At 29.8% G+C, this 13,663-nt stretch overlaps 2 protein-coding genes across 2 annotated transcripts; both read left to right on the forward strand.

Moving 5' to 3' along the window:
• Positions 1 to 5,554: 5,554 nt before the first annotated feature.
• LOC130675672 (uncharacterized) lies at positions 5,555 to 8,753 on the forward strand. The gene is made up of 7 exons (XM_057481492.1): positions 5,555 to 6,067; positions 6,575 to 6,742; positions 7,036 to 7,162; positions 7,241 to 7,415; positions 7,490 to 7,709; positions 8,010 to 8,168; positions 8,464 to 8,753. Exons 1-7 carry the CDS (start codon positions 5,695 to 5,697, stop codon positions 8,652 to 8,654), a joined length of 1,413 nt encoding a protein of 470 aa, XP_057337475.1. The 5' UTR covers positions 5,555 to 5,694; the 3' UTR covers positions 8,655 to 8,753.
• Positions 8,754 to 9,516: 763 nt separating this feature from the next.
• On the forward strand, positions 9,517 to 13,421 carry LOC130675597 (uncharacterized). The gene is made up of 7 exons (XM_057481374.1): positions 9,517 to 10,020; positions 10,097 to 10,264; positions 11,000 to 11,126; positions 11,205 to 11,379; positions 11,454 to 11,673; positions 12,016 to 12,174; positions 13,134 to 13,421. The coding sequence occupies exons 1-7, from the start codon at positions 9,648 to 9,650 to the stop codon at positions 13,322 to 13,324; spliced, it is 1,413 nt and encodes a 470-aa protein (XP_057337357.1). The 5' UTR covers positions 9,517 to 9,647; the 3' UTR covers positions 13,325 to 13,421.
• Positions 13,422 to 13,663: the final 242 nt, after the last annotated feature.

A 13,663-nucleotide genomic window follows, 5' to 3' on the forward strand; every position in this document is an offset into this window, starting at 1 on the left:
GAAAAATAATTTTTGGTTGCCAGTATACCTGTAGTCGTTGCACTGATCAGTCGATAGTTTTGTGATAAATTATTTCTCAAGTGAATTAAATTATTAACCATGGGACGTGATTCTAGAAAGGTTTCAAGAGAACTTCGGAGTTCTGAAAAAATTAATAAGTCGCGTTCAGTCAAAAGAAAGAATGTTTTTAATCCGAAAACAGCCGAACGTGATGAAAGTATTCAGAGTACATCTTCTAAAAAATTAAAACAAAACACTGAAGATGATGTACCTGAAGACAGCAGTACTGAATTTCGAATAATAAATTTTATTCAGGTATTCACTGCAATTTCTGCTCTTATAAAATGTAAAAAATGTGATGGAAATGTAGTGTTTCAAACAGCAAGTACACGTGGGCTGGGATTCAAAATTGTAGTTGCATGTAATAACTGTGGAAATGAATATATTCCTTCCTGTTCTTTCGTTGGGCATTCTTATGAAATAAACAGACGTTTCATTTTTGTAATGAGAATACTAGGAGAATACTAGGAGAATACTAGGAGAATACTAGGAGAATACTAATTCTCATCGGTATGCAGAAAGAATGGATGCTGCACGTATCAAAGTAGCAGATAAGCGCGCTAATGATAACACCCGAGAAGGTCGATTGCAACGTAGGCACCAGCAAATCGATATTTTGGAAGCTGCTATGTCGGCTGAAGAGCTATTATATGGTCCAGGAATAGATGACTCAGTGTAAGTTATTAAATAATTCTTATAATTCGACATAAATCCATAGCAAAACTTTAAATGCGTTTTTCTCAAAACTATGTTTTCTGAACTGGTGATCACTGTAACTTAAAAACTGCTCGGTAGATTTCAATAAAATTTATTGTACTTTTGAAATACATTAAAAACTCGTGCCTGATCGAAGGATTTTTTTTTTTTTTCAAAATTTCGATTTTTTTTTAACAATAAACTGTCGGTTTTTTTCTCGAAAATTTGAAAAAAATTTCCTGAGGCCGCCATTTTGTTAATTTCGAAAAAAAAAAAAAAAGCTTCGATCAGGCACAAGATTATCTATTAATAAAACTAATTTTTCTTGTCCGATTGATTTTAGATGAATCTCCAAGGACTTATGATGATCACCGCAAAGGACTTCGGGAGGAACGGGCTCTACAAAAACAGCGATAACTTTTTGAATTATTAATTTTTTTTTTTGAAATTTTCGTGAAGTCAAATCGAAACGTGTTCTAATAAAGCTATGTTTTTATTTTTGTCAAATAAAGTAATTAACTACAAAAAAAAAATTATTGAAAATCATCATTTTTTCATACCCCTGAGTACCCCTAACCCCTTAAACGCAATTTAGCTGTTGCTTGTTTCCAAGTCTTCGGGCTTTTGCATACAAATTATTAAATTAAATTATTTTATATTTTATGAATAATTTATGTATATATAAGAGGGGGAGGGTGTTAATATAGTTCAATATATTTTTAATCAGGTTTTTTTTTCATATTTTTTGAGCATCGAATTACTTTTTGAAATTTAAATCTCGAATAATTATGATCCTGAATTTAGCAGGCAATTAAAAATTTTTGAATTTTTTTTTAACAATTTAATTAAAAAAAAAAAAAAACTAAAAAAATGCACATGTAGAAAATTAAAAAAAATATAAGTGCAATTTTTAAAAACATTTTTATTTTAAATTTACCGTTTTTAAAAAAATCCAAAAATTATAAGACGTCGGCTAATTTTAGTATCATCGAATTATTTCCATGTCAAAAAAATTTAAGTACAGAATTGATTTAGTGACAAATTTCAAATTTTTCTGCATGTGAAGACTGAATAATTTTTTTAAATTTTAAATTTCTTTCGCGGGAAATTTGAAAAAAATTTCTGTTCAAATATGAATTTATTTGAATTAAATTTTTGTATAATTTGCCCGTCTTACCCCACCATCCCTTAAATATTGCAAAGATTTGAGAAAAGGTGGATAAAATTTTTTTTTTGTTCATTAGGGATAAAAAAATTAAAATATCGAGGATGGCAATTATTTAAGTGCGGTATTAAATGAAGCCGGTGCCATTACCATAGCCGGTAGTAATGGCACTTGTAGGGTTGTCTCATGCTGGATAGCTTTACCTAAGACACATAGGTGGATTATGTACGTATAAAAAAGTACAGTAACAGGAACAGCTGCCCGGAAGAGCCGACCACGACACTTCCTTCCTGCATGTCCTGTCTGCACTGCTCGACATTTTGTCACGCCCTAAAATTATTATATCCCGGTACCCCCGCACTTTTCTCTTTCTCTCGTGTCTTGTTAGTGAAAAAAAATATATATAATAATAATAATAATTATAAAATAAAAAACAATGTGTACCTACAATGTACATTTGCTATCTACACCCGAGACAATGACAGTATTTTTCAAAGGGACGACACACTCGATTGGCACCTCATGAGAATCGTGAGACCTGGACATTGATGACGACTACAGACATTTATAAGTCATCCATTACTTTTATTCAATTCTCATACATTTTAAATAACAATCAATTGAAGCAAAGTCGGATTTAAACGAATACTCAATTTTTTTTTCAAAATTAGTTCGAACTGCAATTATTTTTGAATTTTTTTTATCCGGTTTTTTTTATATATTTTTACTCTTTGAAATCAAGTTAAAAATATAAGCGATAAGTCAAATATTCAGTATTGAATATTAAAAAAGTGTATGATTTTCTCAGCGGCCGCGGTTTCCGCGACCCTCCCCTATTTGTCTACAAAAAAAAATTTATAAATAATTAAGTGCGACATAACGGAGCCATGTCTTTAAATCACAAAGAAGTATATCATGAACGTATCTCCTACTTGGCACTTATGCGTATAAAAATATATATATGATATGAAACGTGTTATCGAGCCCCGAGCATTGCGTTTAAACCTGTCAAAGGGTGAAAAGTTCTTATAATATCCCATACTGTTTCCAGTACTCACTTTACATCAAAATAGCACACCTCAACGTTTATATATACATATATAAATATAAAGAGCGGCTGGTTTGCGCGCAAGGTGGAATTTACAAAGTGAATGGATGATTGAACCCCTTTATTTCTTATGCCATATATGAGCTCTAATTTTCTTTCTCATATGTACTTTTTTTATAGATCTCACCCTTGCACTTATCGTCAGTACTGTCTACCGACGTAATAATATCAGTGTCGTTACAATAAATTTATATCTATAGACGACGGAATCGTCTTTCCTATTAAAGGAATATTGGACTTTTTATATTTTATAAAACTATTACACCAGATATGCAGTACTTCTATTATATATATTTAACAATAAAAGTATAATTCTGTTGTTCTGTCTTTAGACAGTCTAGACTATTTTTTTCTAGTAGAGTGACAAGATGTACTGCAATTATTATACATATATATTTCAACAACTACTGTAAAAAATTTTTTGGACCCTGTAGTGTAAATAACGGTGTAAAAATTTTGGTATGAAAATTACACCAAATTCGGTGAAAATTTCAAATTTTTACTCCGCCAAACGTGTAAATGTATAATTCATGATAATTATCGTTAAGAAAAATAACCATAAAAATATTGAGGTGTTCAGAAATACTACACAAAAAAAAAGAATTTCTTGGCGCGAAAATTGAAAACAAAAATTTTCTTAAGACAAGACTAAATTTCTCGGTTCAAAAATTTTTTTCTTGCTCTAAAAAAATTTATTCTCGCTCAAAAAATTTTTAAATTTTAAATTTATAATTCGAAAAATTTCTTAAGGCAAATAAAAATTTTTTTGGGACAAATCAAAATTTCTTGCACTAAGAAATCCTTTTTTTCTGTGTATTTAATATCTAAATAAAATTAATATACGGTCGGACCTCGTTATAATACTATTGATCTGTCTTTTTTATAAACCAGGGATCGCCATAATTTTTTAGAGAAACTCAATAGTCTTATAACGAGGCCCTACTATAGTTATTGATCAAGTAGTTAAAAGTGTTCAATATAATTTGTTGCTCATTAATCAAAATTATAATGAGTAACACAGAATGGTGTAAAAAAAGTAGATTACACCGTGTTAAAATTACACGGATGAAAAATTTACACCGAGAGAATTTTACACTCCACGGCGGTGTAAAGTTCTCCGGGCCCATTTTTACACCGAAATATTTTACAGTGTAATACGTGTGCTGAATTTATGGATGAGCAAATTTTAAAATTAGTTGTCAGTATGATCCTGTGCACGTGCCAGCATATGATCCGGATCCTTTTGATCCGGGAAGTGACATTCAATATTCAAGAGTCCATAAAAATGACAAACATTTTTTTTACTTAACCAAACACGTATTTAATAAATTACATTTGCATTAAATAATTATTTAAAATGATAATGAAATAACGTTAATTGAAATCGGCTTGAGATTAAAGTGATTGCTGTACAGTATACAGATGATAATAAGTAATTGTCTGGCTCTGGCGAGCAATTTTTACGATTGCACCGACACTTCGCCATTGCGGCATGTCATAACGTCCCTATATACCTGTCATTCAAGTGTCACACATGAGAGTGTGTGGGGTATATGGGGTGTGTGTTGCTTGACACGTTTGCAGGGACGCGACTACTGAAATATTGGGGTTGCGATATATTACGAATTTCTCAGATTGCTAATGTTAAGTTTCATCGCTTATTTTACTCACGTTTATTTGTAGCCATCCAATTATTTAAAGAAAAAAATATATATATGTATGTGTTATATTATTTAACAACGCAATTAATTTTTTTTCTAAGTAAGATTTTTATCATTATACTCAGATTTTGATCATTATAGTCGATTGTTGAGTTCGGCTCGAGTTTAAAAAATAAAATAAAATTACTGGCTATGGTTTACACTTATAAAATAATTTTCTTACAGCTAAAATCTAAATTTCACGGTTTACGATCACACATTAGGCTGTAATGATTTTTGTTGTTAAACTTTTGTGACTCTAGACGTCGCCAATCATAGTGTTGTATGCAATATATATGTATATATATTATCTTGATCAACATACTCATGGCCTCGACACAATATTTTAAGAATTTTATGACCTTATATATATATATATATATATATAACTATATATAAGGCCTCGAATCTAAGAAATATATATGAAAAAAAATCGTAATTATATATTTGTAGTTTTATAAAATTGAAACTTTTTGAGTCATAAATTCCGTAAGTCGTTACTGTTTTTTTCAATAAATATATAGGGGGAGGGGGGGATCCTTAAAATTTGAGGGTTCCCCTTCCCCTACATGTTATTTCATGATAAAAAATTATTATATTTATTACTAATATGACTTTTAATTAGGAATTTATTAAAATATTTAATTTTCGAAATTTCTAGTTGTCTAAAATTCTAAAGAATTTTTTATTACCAGTAATAAAATAAAAATTGTCATTAAAAATATTATTTTGTCATGAAGACAATTTCAAAAATGTTCAATGATTCCTCAATCATTATCATTCTTTTATCGTATCACTGCGATATATATTAATGAGAAATGTCTTACGCGCATTCATTCAGTGATTAATTGTCAATTGATCGTGATTATTTTCTTTTCGTGCAATTAAAACAACTTTTCTAATCCATTAATAGTAATTCAAAAATCAAATTAACTAATTTAATATCTGGTTTAAATATAACGAAAATGGCAGTGTATTTCCCTCAGCATGTGTTTGAAAAAATTTTCAATTATATTAAAGATCCAAGGAAACTTTTGAAACTAAGTCAAGTTCACGTGAGTTGGAAAAATTATATTGATAATTCAGATATTTGGAAAGAATTATGTTCTGGTGAAGACATAAAACCATGGAAATATCAGTTGATAAAAATGAAATTTCCATTTTTGGAAAATCAACATTACAAAAGTTTGACTTTTAAACAATTAAAAGACGTTGTTATTTTGTACTTGCAATGGTGTTCATTATTGCGAAGTGGTACTGAAAAAATTCAAGGATCCTTCAATGTAGCTCAATCTGATAGTGATATCAACACATATAAGTATGACTATGACTTATTAGGTAAGACAAAAACATAGGGGAGAGGTGGGCCCCTTAAGGAAAATAATTATAATATCATTAATTATTTTTACGCGTTTACTTCTTTTTGGACCCTTGATACTTATTTCCACTTCATTTTGCTGCGTCAATTAAAATTTAAGAATCGAAAATTAGGGGCAAAGTGGGCCCTCTTAAAAATTTCGGATTTGATATTTTTTATTCTTTACACGTGTGATATTTGCAAATAACTATAAATCAATTGTATTTTAGTCATATAAAAGTCATTTTAATAGTCTGCTGTGATATAACTTTAAAGCGTAATTTTGTTAATATATTATATTTAATCAACAGTTTTGGTGGTCTATTTTAGCCCTCATTATATAAGAAATTTCGACAAGGTTATTATCCGTCCGAATTTATTGGCGTATAGAAAATTTTGAGGGGCCTATTTTGCCCCCTCGTCCCCTCTCTATCTAATACATGTATAATTAATAATTAATATTTGCATTTTTGTTAATTATAATACAGACAATTATTTGGCTGCCGGAGTTTATTTTACTGGTTTGATAAATTTATACAACTTAAAAACCGGTAATGCCGAGATGGAACCGATAGCATTTAAAGACCATATCGAGGATTTAAATACTTATGAAGCATTTCCTTCCGGCCGGATCACAATTAAAATTTGGCATACTGGTACTAAAAAAATTTTATCACAATATTTACTGAATTTTTCTTTTATATCCACCCGCATTGAAATTTGAAGCGTCAATGTCTGTATATGGTCAGTTGAGTCAAAACAAGTCAATTTTGGACCAATGAAAATTTATCCGGTTCAAAATAATCCCTCGACTAATTTTGGACATGCGATTGGGTCGCAAATTTTATCAACTTGACTGATTTCTGATATAAAATCTCTGAATTTCAATGCAGATATTTTTGAAAAATGTAGTAAGCGCCACGGGATAAAATATGATTTTTTTTTACAGACGATGGAAAAATAATTCTTGTAATATATATGAACTATCAAATTTTGCTTTGGAACGTTGAAGAAAAAAGGAAATATAAAACTCCTGAAATTTTTCTCACTGATGTACGGAAATCTTTGTACTTAAGGTATACTACAAAAGAATATTTAAATAAGTTATATATTATTTATTTATAAACGAATCGGTTTTTGTTTATTTGTTGTAGCCGAGGATTTAATAACGACGTTTTTATTATAAACCACCATAATCCTAGAAAATTGTCAGTTCTTCAACTGGAACTGAGTGATGACGATGAAATAATAGCCAATGAAATTTTGAATATTCATGTTGAAAACTACCTCGCTTACACTTATAAAGGATTATGTGTTAAAAATCGCAAAGTAATAGTTATATATATATTTTGTTCATAAATATTGAATTTTTGTAAATACAAATTATTTTTTTTTTCCGCCAGATAATGTTAATTTATCTATTGCATCCACGTATAACAGAGGTACCCGCTACTTTAAAGTTAGCAGTAACAATTGTCAAAATTCCTCAGTTATTGTCTGAGCCAATTACTATTAGTGTCGATGATAATAATTACACGACAACAGTCTTTCACAAAAGGGGTTATCTTGTGTACAAATTTTTTATTCCAACTTTTAAACTCCTGATGGCTTACCACGAGAAAGGTATTCATTTAAATTTCCTACTACAGACCGCGACTTTTGATTTTCCGATTCAAAATCATCGAAATTTTTAAAAAGTTATTTATTTCAAATGATTAATCGGTAAATCCAGTCGCTATTTATCTGATTCCTACTCAGGGAGAAAAGATTTCTTTGCGCAAAAAATTTTTCGAATTATGAATGGAAAATCAAAATTTTATAGAGGCAAGAAAACATTTTTCGAAATCCTTTATTTCTGTGTATATAATTTTTTATTGCTACAAGCAACTCGATTAATTAGCATGTTCTTTGTTTTGATAACAGATAAAAAATTTCGCGTTATCGTATTAAAAACTTCTCGTCATGGACGGAAACCAGCTGTCGTAGAGGAGGCAAATTACGAACTACCAGATGACATAAGTAAAGAAACAGTATCCTACATTAATTTTTTCGCAAATTTCTTATTAATAACTACTAAGCAAGGTAATTATAATAACTAATTATTCATATATCTTTTTTTTGAGAAAATACTCGGGTAAAATGGGAAACCAAAAATTTTGTTTTTTTAAAAATTGATTAAAATTACCATTGAACACTTTCATTATGTTTTTTAGTTACTTTAAAATAATTTATTTGATCCAAAAACGTAAAAGCAAACTTTAATGAAAATTAAAAAATTTTGAATGAGAAAAAAAAAAATTTTCCAAGCGTTTCCATTTTACTCGAACTTTCTGTCCCTTAAAATTTAAACGCGACTAATACTTCAATTATTTTTAAGGGAATATTTTTATATATCAACTTCAGGACATATCAAATTTATTTGACATTCAATTTGAAAGTCTTCCAATGCTCAAAATATTTCTCAATGATGTATCAATAAGGGAATTAAAAATGACTCAGATTGATGGAATACCCAATCTGATTGTGCCAACTAAAAATTCTTTCGTACATTTTCTGCGCATGATTTAGTTTTCCCAAAATTGCTCTTATCAATAATAATACCCGTAGTAAAAAAATATATATATGTAATCCGCAGCAATAAATAAATGAATAAATTTTTTTTTCCATTGTCATTAGATTTTTTATTTACTAGACATATAATTTTGACTTCCTGCCCAAGCTTTCCTTTTTTTATAACTTTTGCACGGCAATTTTCCGTTGTTATCTATTTATATTTTTTCTTTTCCATATAAGTATAACTCTGATACTTTTCATGGGAAACAGTCGCACCCCTGCAAAGAAATATACGCAAATAATATAAATTTTAATGCACGTACTTTCAGCTGACATATGTTTCCATTAAACACTTGCAATATTAAAATATATATGCTGTCAATAGTTAAATATTTATCGTGTCATAAATTCCCACGATGAAATTCAACAAATAACGATTTATTTATATAAATAATTCTACACAACATATATCCTGGTTATTGTAATTTAAATCAAAACCGTTAAAATTATTTATCAACCATTCGAATATAGTGGAAACCTAAACATGCAAACGTTCTCAATAAGACAATTTATAGATAAATTGAGAAAAATATAATTAGCCCAAACTGGGATTCGAACCCAGACCAATTCGGTATCGCGCCGAGTGCTCTATCAGTTGAGCTATCCGGCACTATACTATATTCCGTTCAATTTGATCTATAACTTATTGAGCCACACCGTCCATCATACGGTAGTACACCATTTAAATATATTGGAAAACTAAACGTTATTTTGTCATGTGGACAATTTTAAAAATGTTCAATGATTTTGTCAATCATTATCATTATTTCATCGTATCACTGCGGTATATATTAATGAGAAATGTCTTACGCGCATTCATTCAGTAATTAATTGTCAATTGATCGTGACTATTTTTTGTTCGTGCAATTAAAAAAAATTTTCTAATCCATTAATAGTAATTCAAAAATCAAATTTACTAATTTAATATCTGGTTTAAATATAACGGAAATGGAAGTGTATTTCCCTCAGCATGTGTTTGAAAAAATTTTCAATTATATTAAAGATCCAAGGGAACTTTTGCAACTTAGTCGAGTTCACGTGAGTTGGAAAAATTATATTGATAATTTAGATATTTGGAAAAAATTATGTTCTGAGGAAGACATATATCCATGGAAATATCAGTTGATAAAAATGAGATATCCATTTATGGAAAATCGACATTACAGAAATTTGACTTTTAAAAAATTTAAAGACGTTGTTATTTTGTACTTGCAATGGTGTTCTTTATTGCAAAGTGGTACTGAAAAAATTCAAGGATACTTCAATTTAGCTCAATCTGATATTGATATCGACACATTAAAATATAACTGTGACTCATTAGGTAAGACAAAAACATAATTATCTAATACATGTATAATTAATGATTCATATTCACATTTTTGTTAATTATAATACAGACAATTATTTGGCTGTCGGAATTTATTTTACTGGTTTGATAAATTTATACAACTTGAAAACCGGTAAAGGTGAGATGGAACCGATAGCATTTAAAGACCATATCGAGGATTTAAATACTTATGAAATATTTCCTTCCGGCGGGATCAAAATTAAAATTTGGCGTACTGGTACTAAAAAAATTTATCACAATATTTACTGTAGTTTTCTTTTATATCCGCATTGAAATTTGAAGTGTCAATGTCTGTTTACCCGAGTCAAAAAACAAATTCTAGTTCAGTCCATAATAGCCTAGATTTTTTAAATGTTTTATTTGCCGCCCAGAAATTTCTCAGTTACTTAAGTAATTCTACTTCAGGACTCACAATCCACAATGAAACCTCAAAATCCCCAACGAATGTAAGGTTATGCTTCGGATTTTCGAAAATTTTCGATAGAAAAGGGAGGGGAGAGAATACGTCGAATGAGACTTTTGCGGTTCAAATGCAGATAAAATTATTCCTTTATGTTTTGGGTATTTTGAGGCTCTAATGCAGATTATGTTATTCCAGTTTAGTCCTCAAAGTGGTAAAATAAGTCGTAATTACTACTAGGATAACTTTCTAAACTGTTGTCAATTCTAAAATTTTGAATTGATCCTCAAAAACCTCTTCGAGAACTTTGAGACTTAAATCCAAATTTGTTTTTTGACTCGGGTATAGTCAGTTAAGTCAAAACAAGTCAATTTTGGACCAATGAAAATTTATCGGGTTCAAAATAATCACTCGACTAATTTTGGACATGCGATTGGGTCGCAAATTTTGTCAACTTGACTGATTTCTGATATAAAATCTCTGAATTTCAATGCAGATATTTATGAAAAATGTAGTGAGCGCCACGGGATAAAATATGATTTTTTTTTACAGACGATGGAAAAATAATTCTTGTAATATATATGAACTATCAAATTTTGCTTTGGAACGTTGAAGAAAAAAGGAAATATAAAACTCCCGAAATTTTTCTCACTGATGCACGGAAATCTTTGTACTTAAGGTATACTACAAAAGAATATTTAAATAAGTTATATATTTTTTATTTATAAACGAATCGGTTTTTGTATATTTGTTGTAGCCAAGGATTTAATAACGACGTTTTTATTATAAACCAACATAATCCTAGAAAATTGTCAGTTCTTCAACTGGAACTGAGTGACGACGATGAAATAATAGCCAATGAAATTTTGAATATTCATGTTGAAAACTACCTCGCTTACACTTATAAAGGATTATGTGTTAAAAATCGCAAAGTAATAGTTATATATATAATTTTTTCATAAATATTAAATTTTTGTAAATACAAATTAATTTTTTTTCCCGCCAGATAATGTTAATTTATCTATTGCATCCACAACCAACAGAGGGACCCGATATTTCAATGTTAGCAGTAACAATTATTAAAATTCCTCGATTATTGTCTGAGCCAATTACAATTAGTGTCAATGATAATAATTACACGACAACAGTCTTTCACGATAGTGGTTTTCCTGTAGTCAAATTTTTTATTCCAACTTTTAAACTCCTGATGGCTTACCACGAGAAAGGTATTCATTTAAATTTCCTACTACAGACCGCGACTTTTGATTTTCCGATTCAAAATCATCGAAATTTTTAAAAAGTTATTTATTTCAAATGATTAATCGGTAAATCCTGTCGCTATTTATCTGATTCCTACTCAGAAAAAAAGGATTTCTTTGCGCAAGAAATTTTTCGAATTATGAATTGAAAATCAAAATTTTCTTGCGGCAAGAAAACATTTTTTGGATTGAGAAAAAAATTAATGCTCTGAGAAATCGTTTTTGTTTTCTGTGTATATAATTTTTTTTCTTCAATTTTATTGCTACAAGCAACTCGATTAATTATCATGTCCTTTTTTTCGATAACAGATAGAAAAATTCGCGTTATCGTATTAAAAACTTCTCGTCGTGGGCTGAAACCAGCTGTCGTAGAGGAGGCAGATTACGAACTACCAGATAACATAAGTAAAGAAATAGTATCCTACTTACATTATTTCGCAAATTTCTTGATAATCACTACTAAGCAAGGTAATTATAATAACTAATTATTCATATATCTTTTTTTTGAGAAAATCCTCGGGTAAAATGGGAAACCAAAAATTTGTGTTAAAATTTGGTATTTTTGAAAATTGATTAAAATTACCATTGAACACTTTCATTATTATTTTTAGTTCCTTCAAAATAATTTATTTGATCCAAAACCGAAAAGAAACTTTAATGAAAATTAAAAAATTTTAAATCAGAAAAAAAAATCGGTCTGTCAGTTGACCCTGCGGGCCAGCCCCAAAACTTCCCGCTGTTTTCGAGCTCGTTGAGCTCGAAAACACTATTGTGAATACATTTTCGAGCTCTACGAGCTCACAAATACTTTTGTATGCCATTGTTTTGTAAAAAACCATTTTTTAGCATTTCTTTCTCCCACGATATCTCGCGAACGAATTAACCGATTTTGATGGTTGAGGTGGCATTCGACGCGGCTTATAAAGCTCTAGAGCCCAGTCCATTTTGGAATGAATCCATCGAGCACATTAAAAGTTATCCAAAAAAAACATTTTTGAAAAAACTTTATTTTTGGAATATCTCTGAACGAGCCCTACCGATCAAGCTCAATTTTCTCTCGGCTTCAAGATATTGACAATCCGCGTCGAATGGCACCTTAAAGTTCAAAATCGGTTCATCCGTTCAAAAGATACAGGTATTTACATACGTACGTACGTACGTACGTACGTACGTACGTACATACATACATACATACACTCGGACATCATCGTGAAATTAGTCAGGATAGCTCCCTAGGACCTCGAAACGTCGAGATCTGATGGAAATTCGATTTTCGTAAATCGGACCGAAACCAATAACTTCCCGAATTTTTGAAAATTTACAATTTTCTTAGCGGGAAGTTAAAAAATTTTCCAAGCGTTTCCATTTTGCTCGAACTTTCTGTCCCTCCAAATTTAAACGCGACTAATATTTTAATTATTTTTCAGGGAATATTTTTATCTATGAACTTGAGGACGTATCAAATTTATTTGACATTCAATTTGAAAGTCTTCCAATGGTCAAAATATTTCTCAATGAAGCACCGATAAGGGAATTAAAAATGACTCAGATTGATGGAATGCCAAACCTGATTGTGCCAACTAAAAATTCTCTCGTATATTTTCTGCGCATGAATTAATTTTCCCAAAATTCCTCTTATCAATAATAATACCTGTGGTATAAAAAATATGTATAAATAATCCACAGCAATAAATAAATGAATAAATTTTTTTCTCCATTGTCATTAGATTTTTTATTTACTAGACATATAATTTTGACTTTCTGCCCAAGCTTTCTTTTTTTTATAACTTTTGCACGGCAATTTTCCGTTGTTATCTATTTATATTTTTTCTTTTTCATATAAGTATAACTCTGATACTTTTCATGGGAAACAGTCGCACCCCTGCAAAGAAATATACGCAAATAATATAAATTTTAATGCACGTACTTTCAGCTGACATATGTTTCCATTAAACAC

This window comes from Microplitis mediator, chromosome 10, assembly GCF_029852145.1.
Source record: "Microplitis mediator isolate UGA2020A chromosome 10, iyMicMedi2.1, whole genome shotgun sequence".
In the NCBI taxonomy this organism is placed as follows: Eukaryota; Metazoa; Arthropoda; class Insecta; order Hymenoptera; family Braconidae; genus Microplitis; species Microplitis mediator.

Excerpts from the sequence above, each read along its gene's own strand:
- LOC130675672 (XM_057481492.1), top strand. The coding sequence starts at position 5,695 with ATGGCAGTGTATTTCCCTCAGCATGTGTTTGAAAAAATTTTCAATTAT. Across the intron at positions 6,743-7,035 it reads AATTAAAATTTGGCATACTG|ACGATGGAAAAATAATTCTT; the intron begins GTACTAAAAAAA and ends TTTTTTTTACAG. Across the intron at positions 8,169-8,463 it reads ATTAATAACTACTAAGCAAG|GGAATATTTTTATATATCAA; the intron begins GTAATTATAATA and ends ATTATTTTTAAG.
- LOC130675597 (XM_057481374.1), top strand. The coding sequence starts at position 9,648 with ATGGAAGTGTATTTCCCTCAGCATGTGTTTGAAAAAATTTTCAATTAT. Across the intron at positions 10,265-10,999 it reads AATTAAAATTTGGCGTACTG|ACGATGGAAAAATAATTCTT; the intron begins GTACTAAAAAAA and ends TTTTTTTTACAG. Across the intron at positions 11,380-11,453 it reads TATGTGTTAAAAATCGCAAA|ATAATGTTAATTTATCTATT; the intron begins GTAATAGTTATA and ends TTTTCCCGCCAG.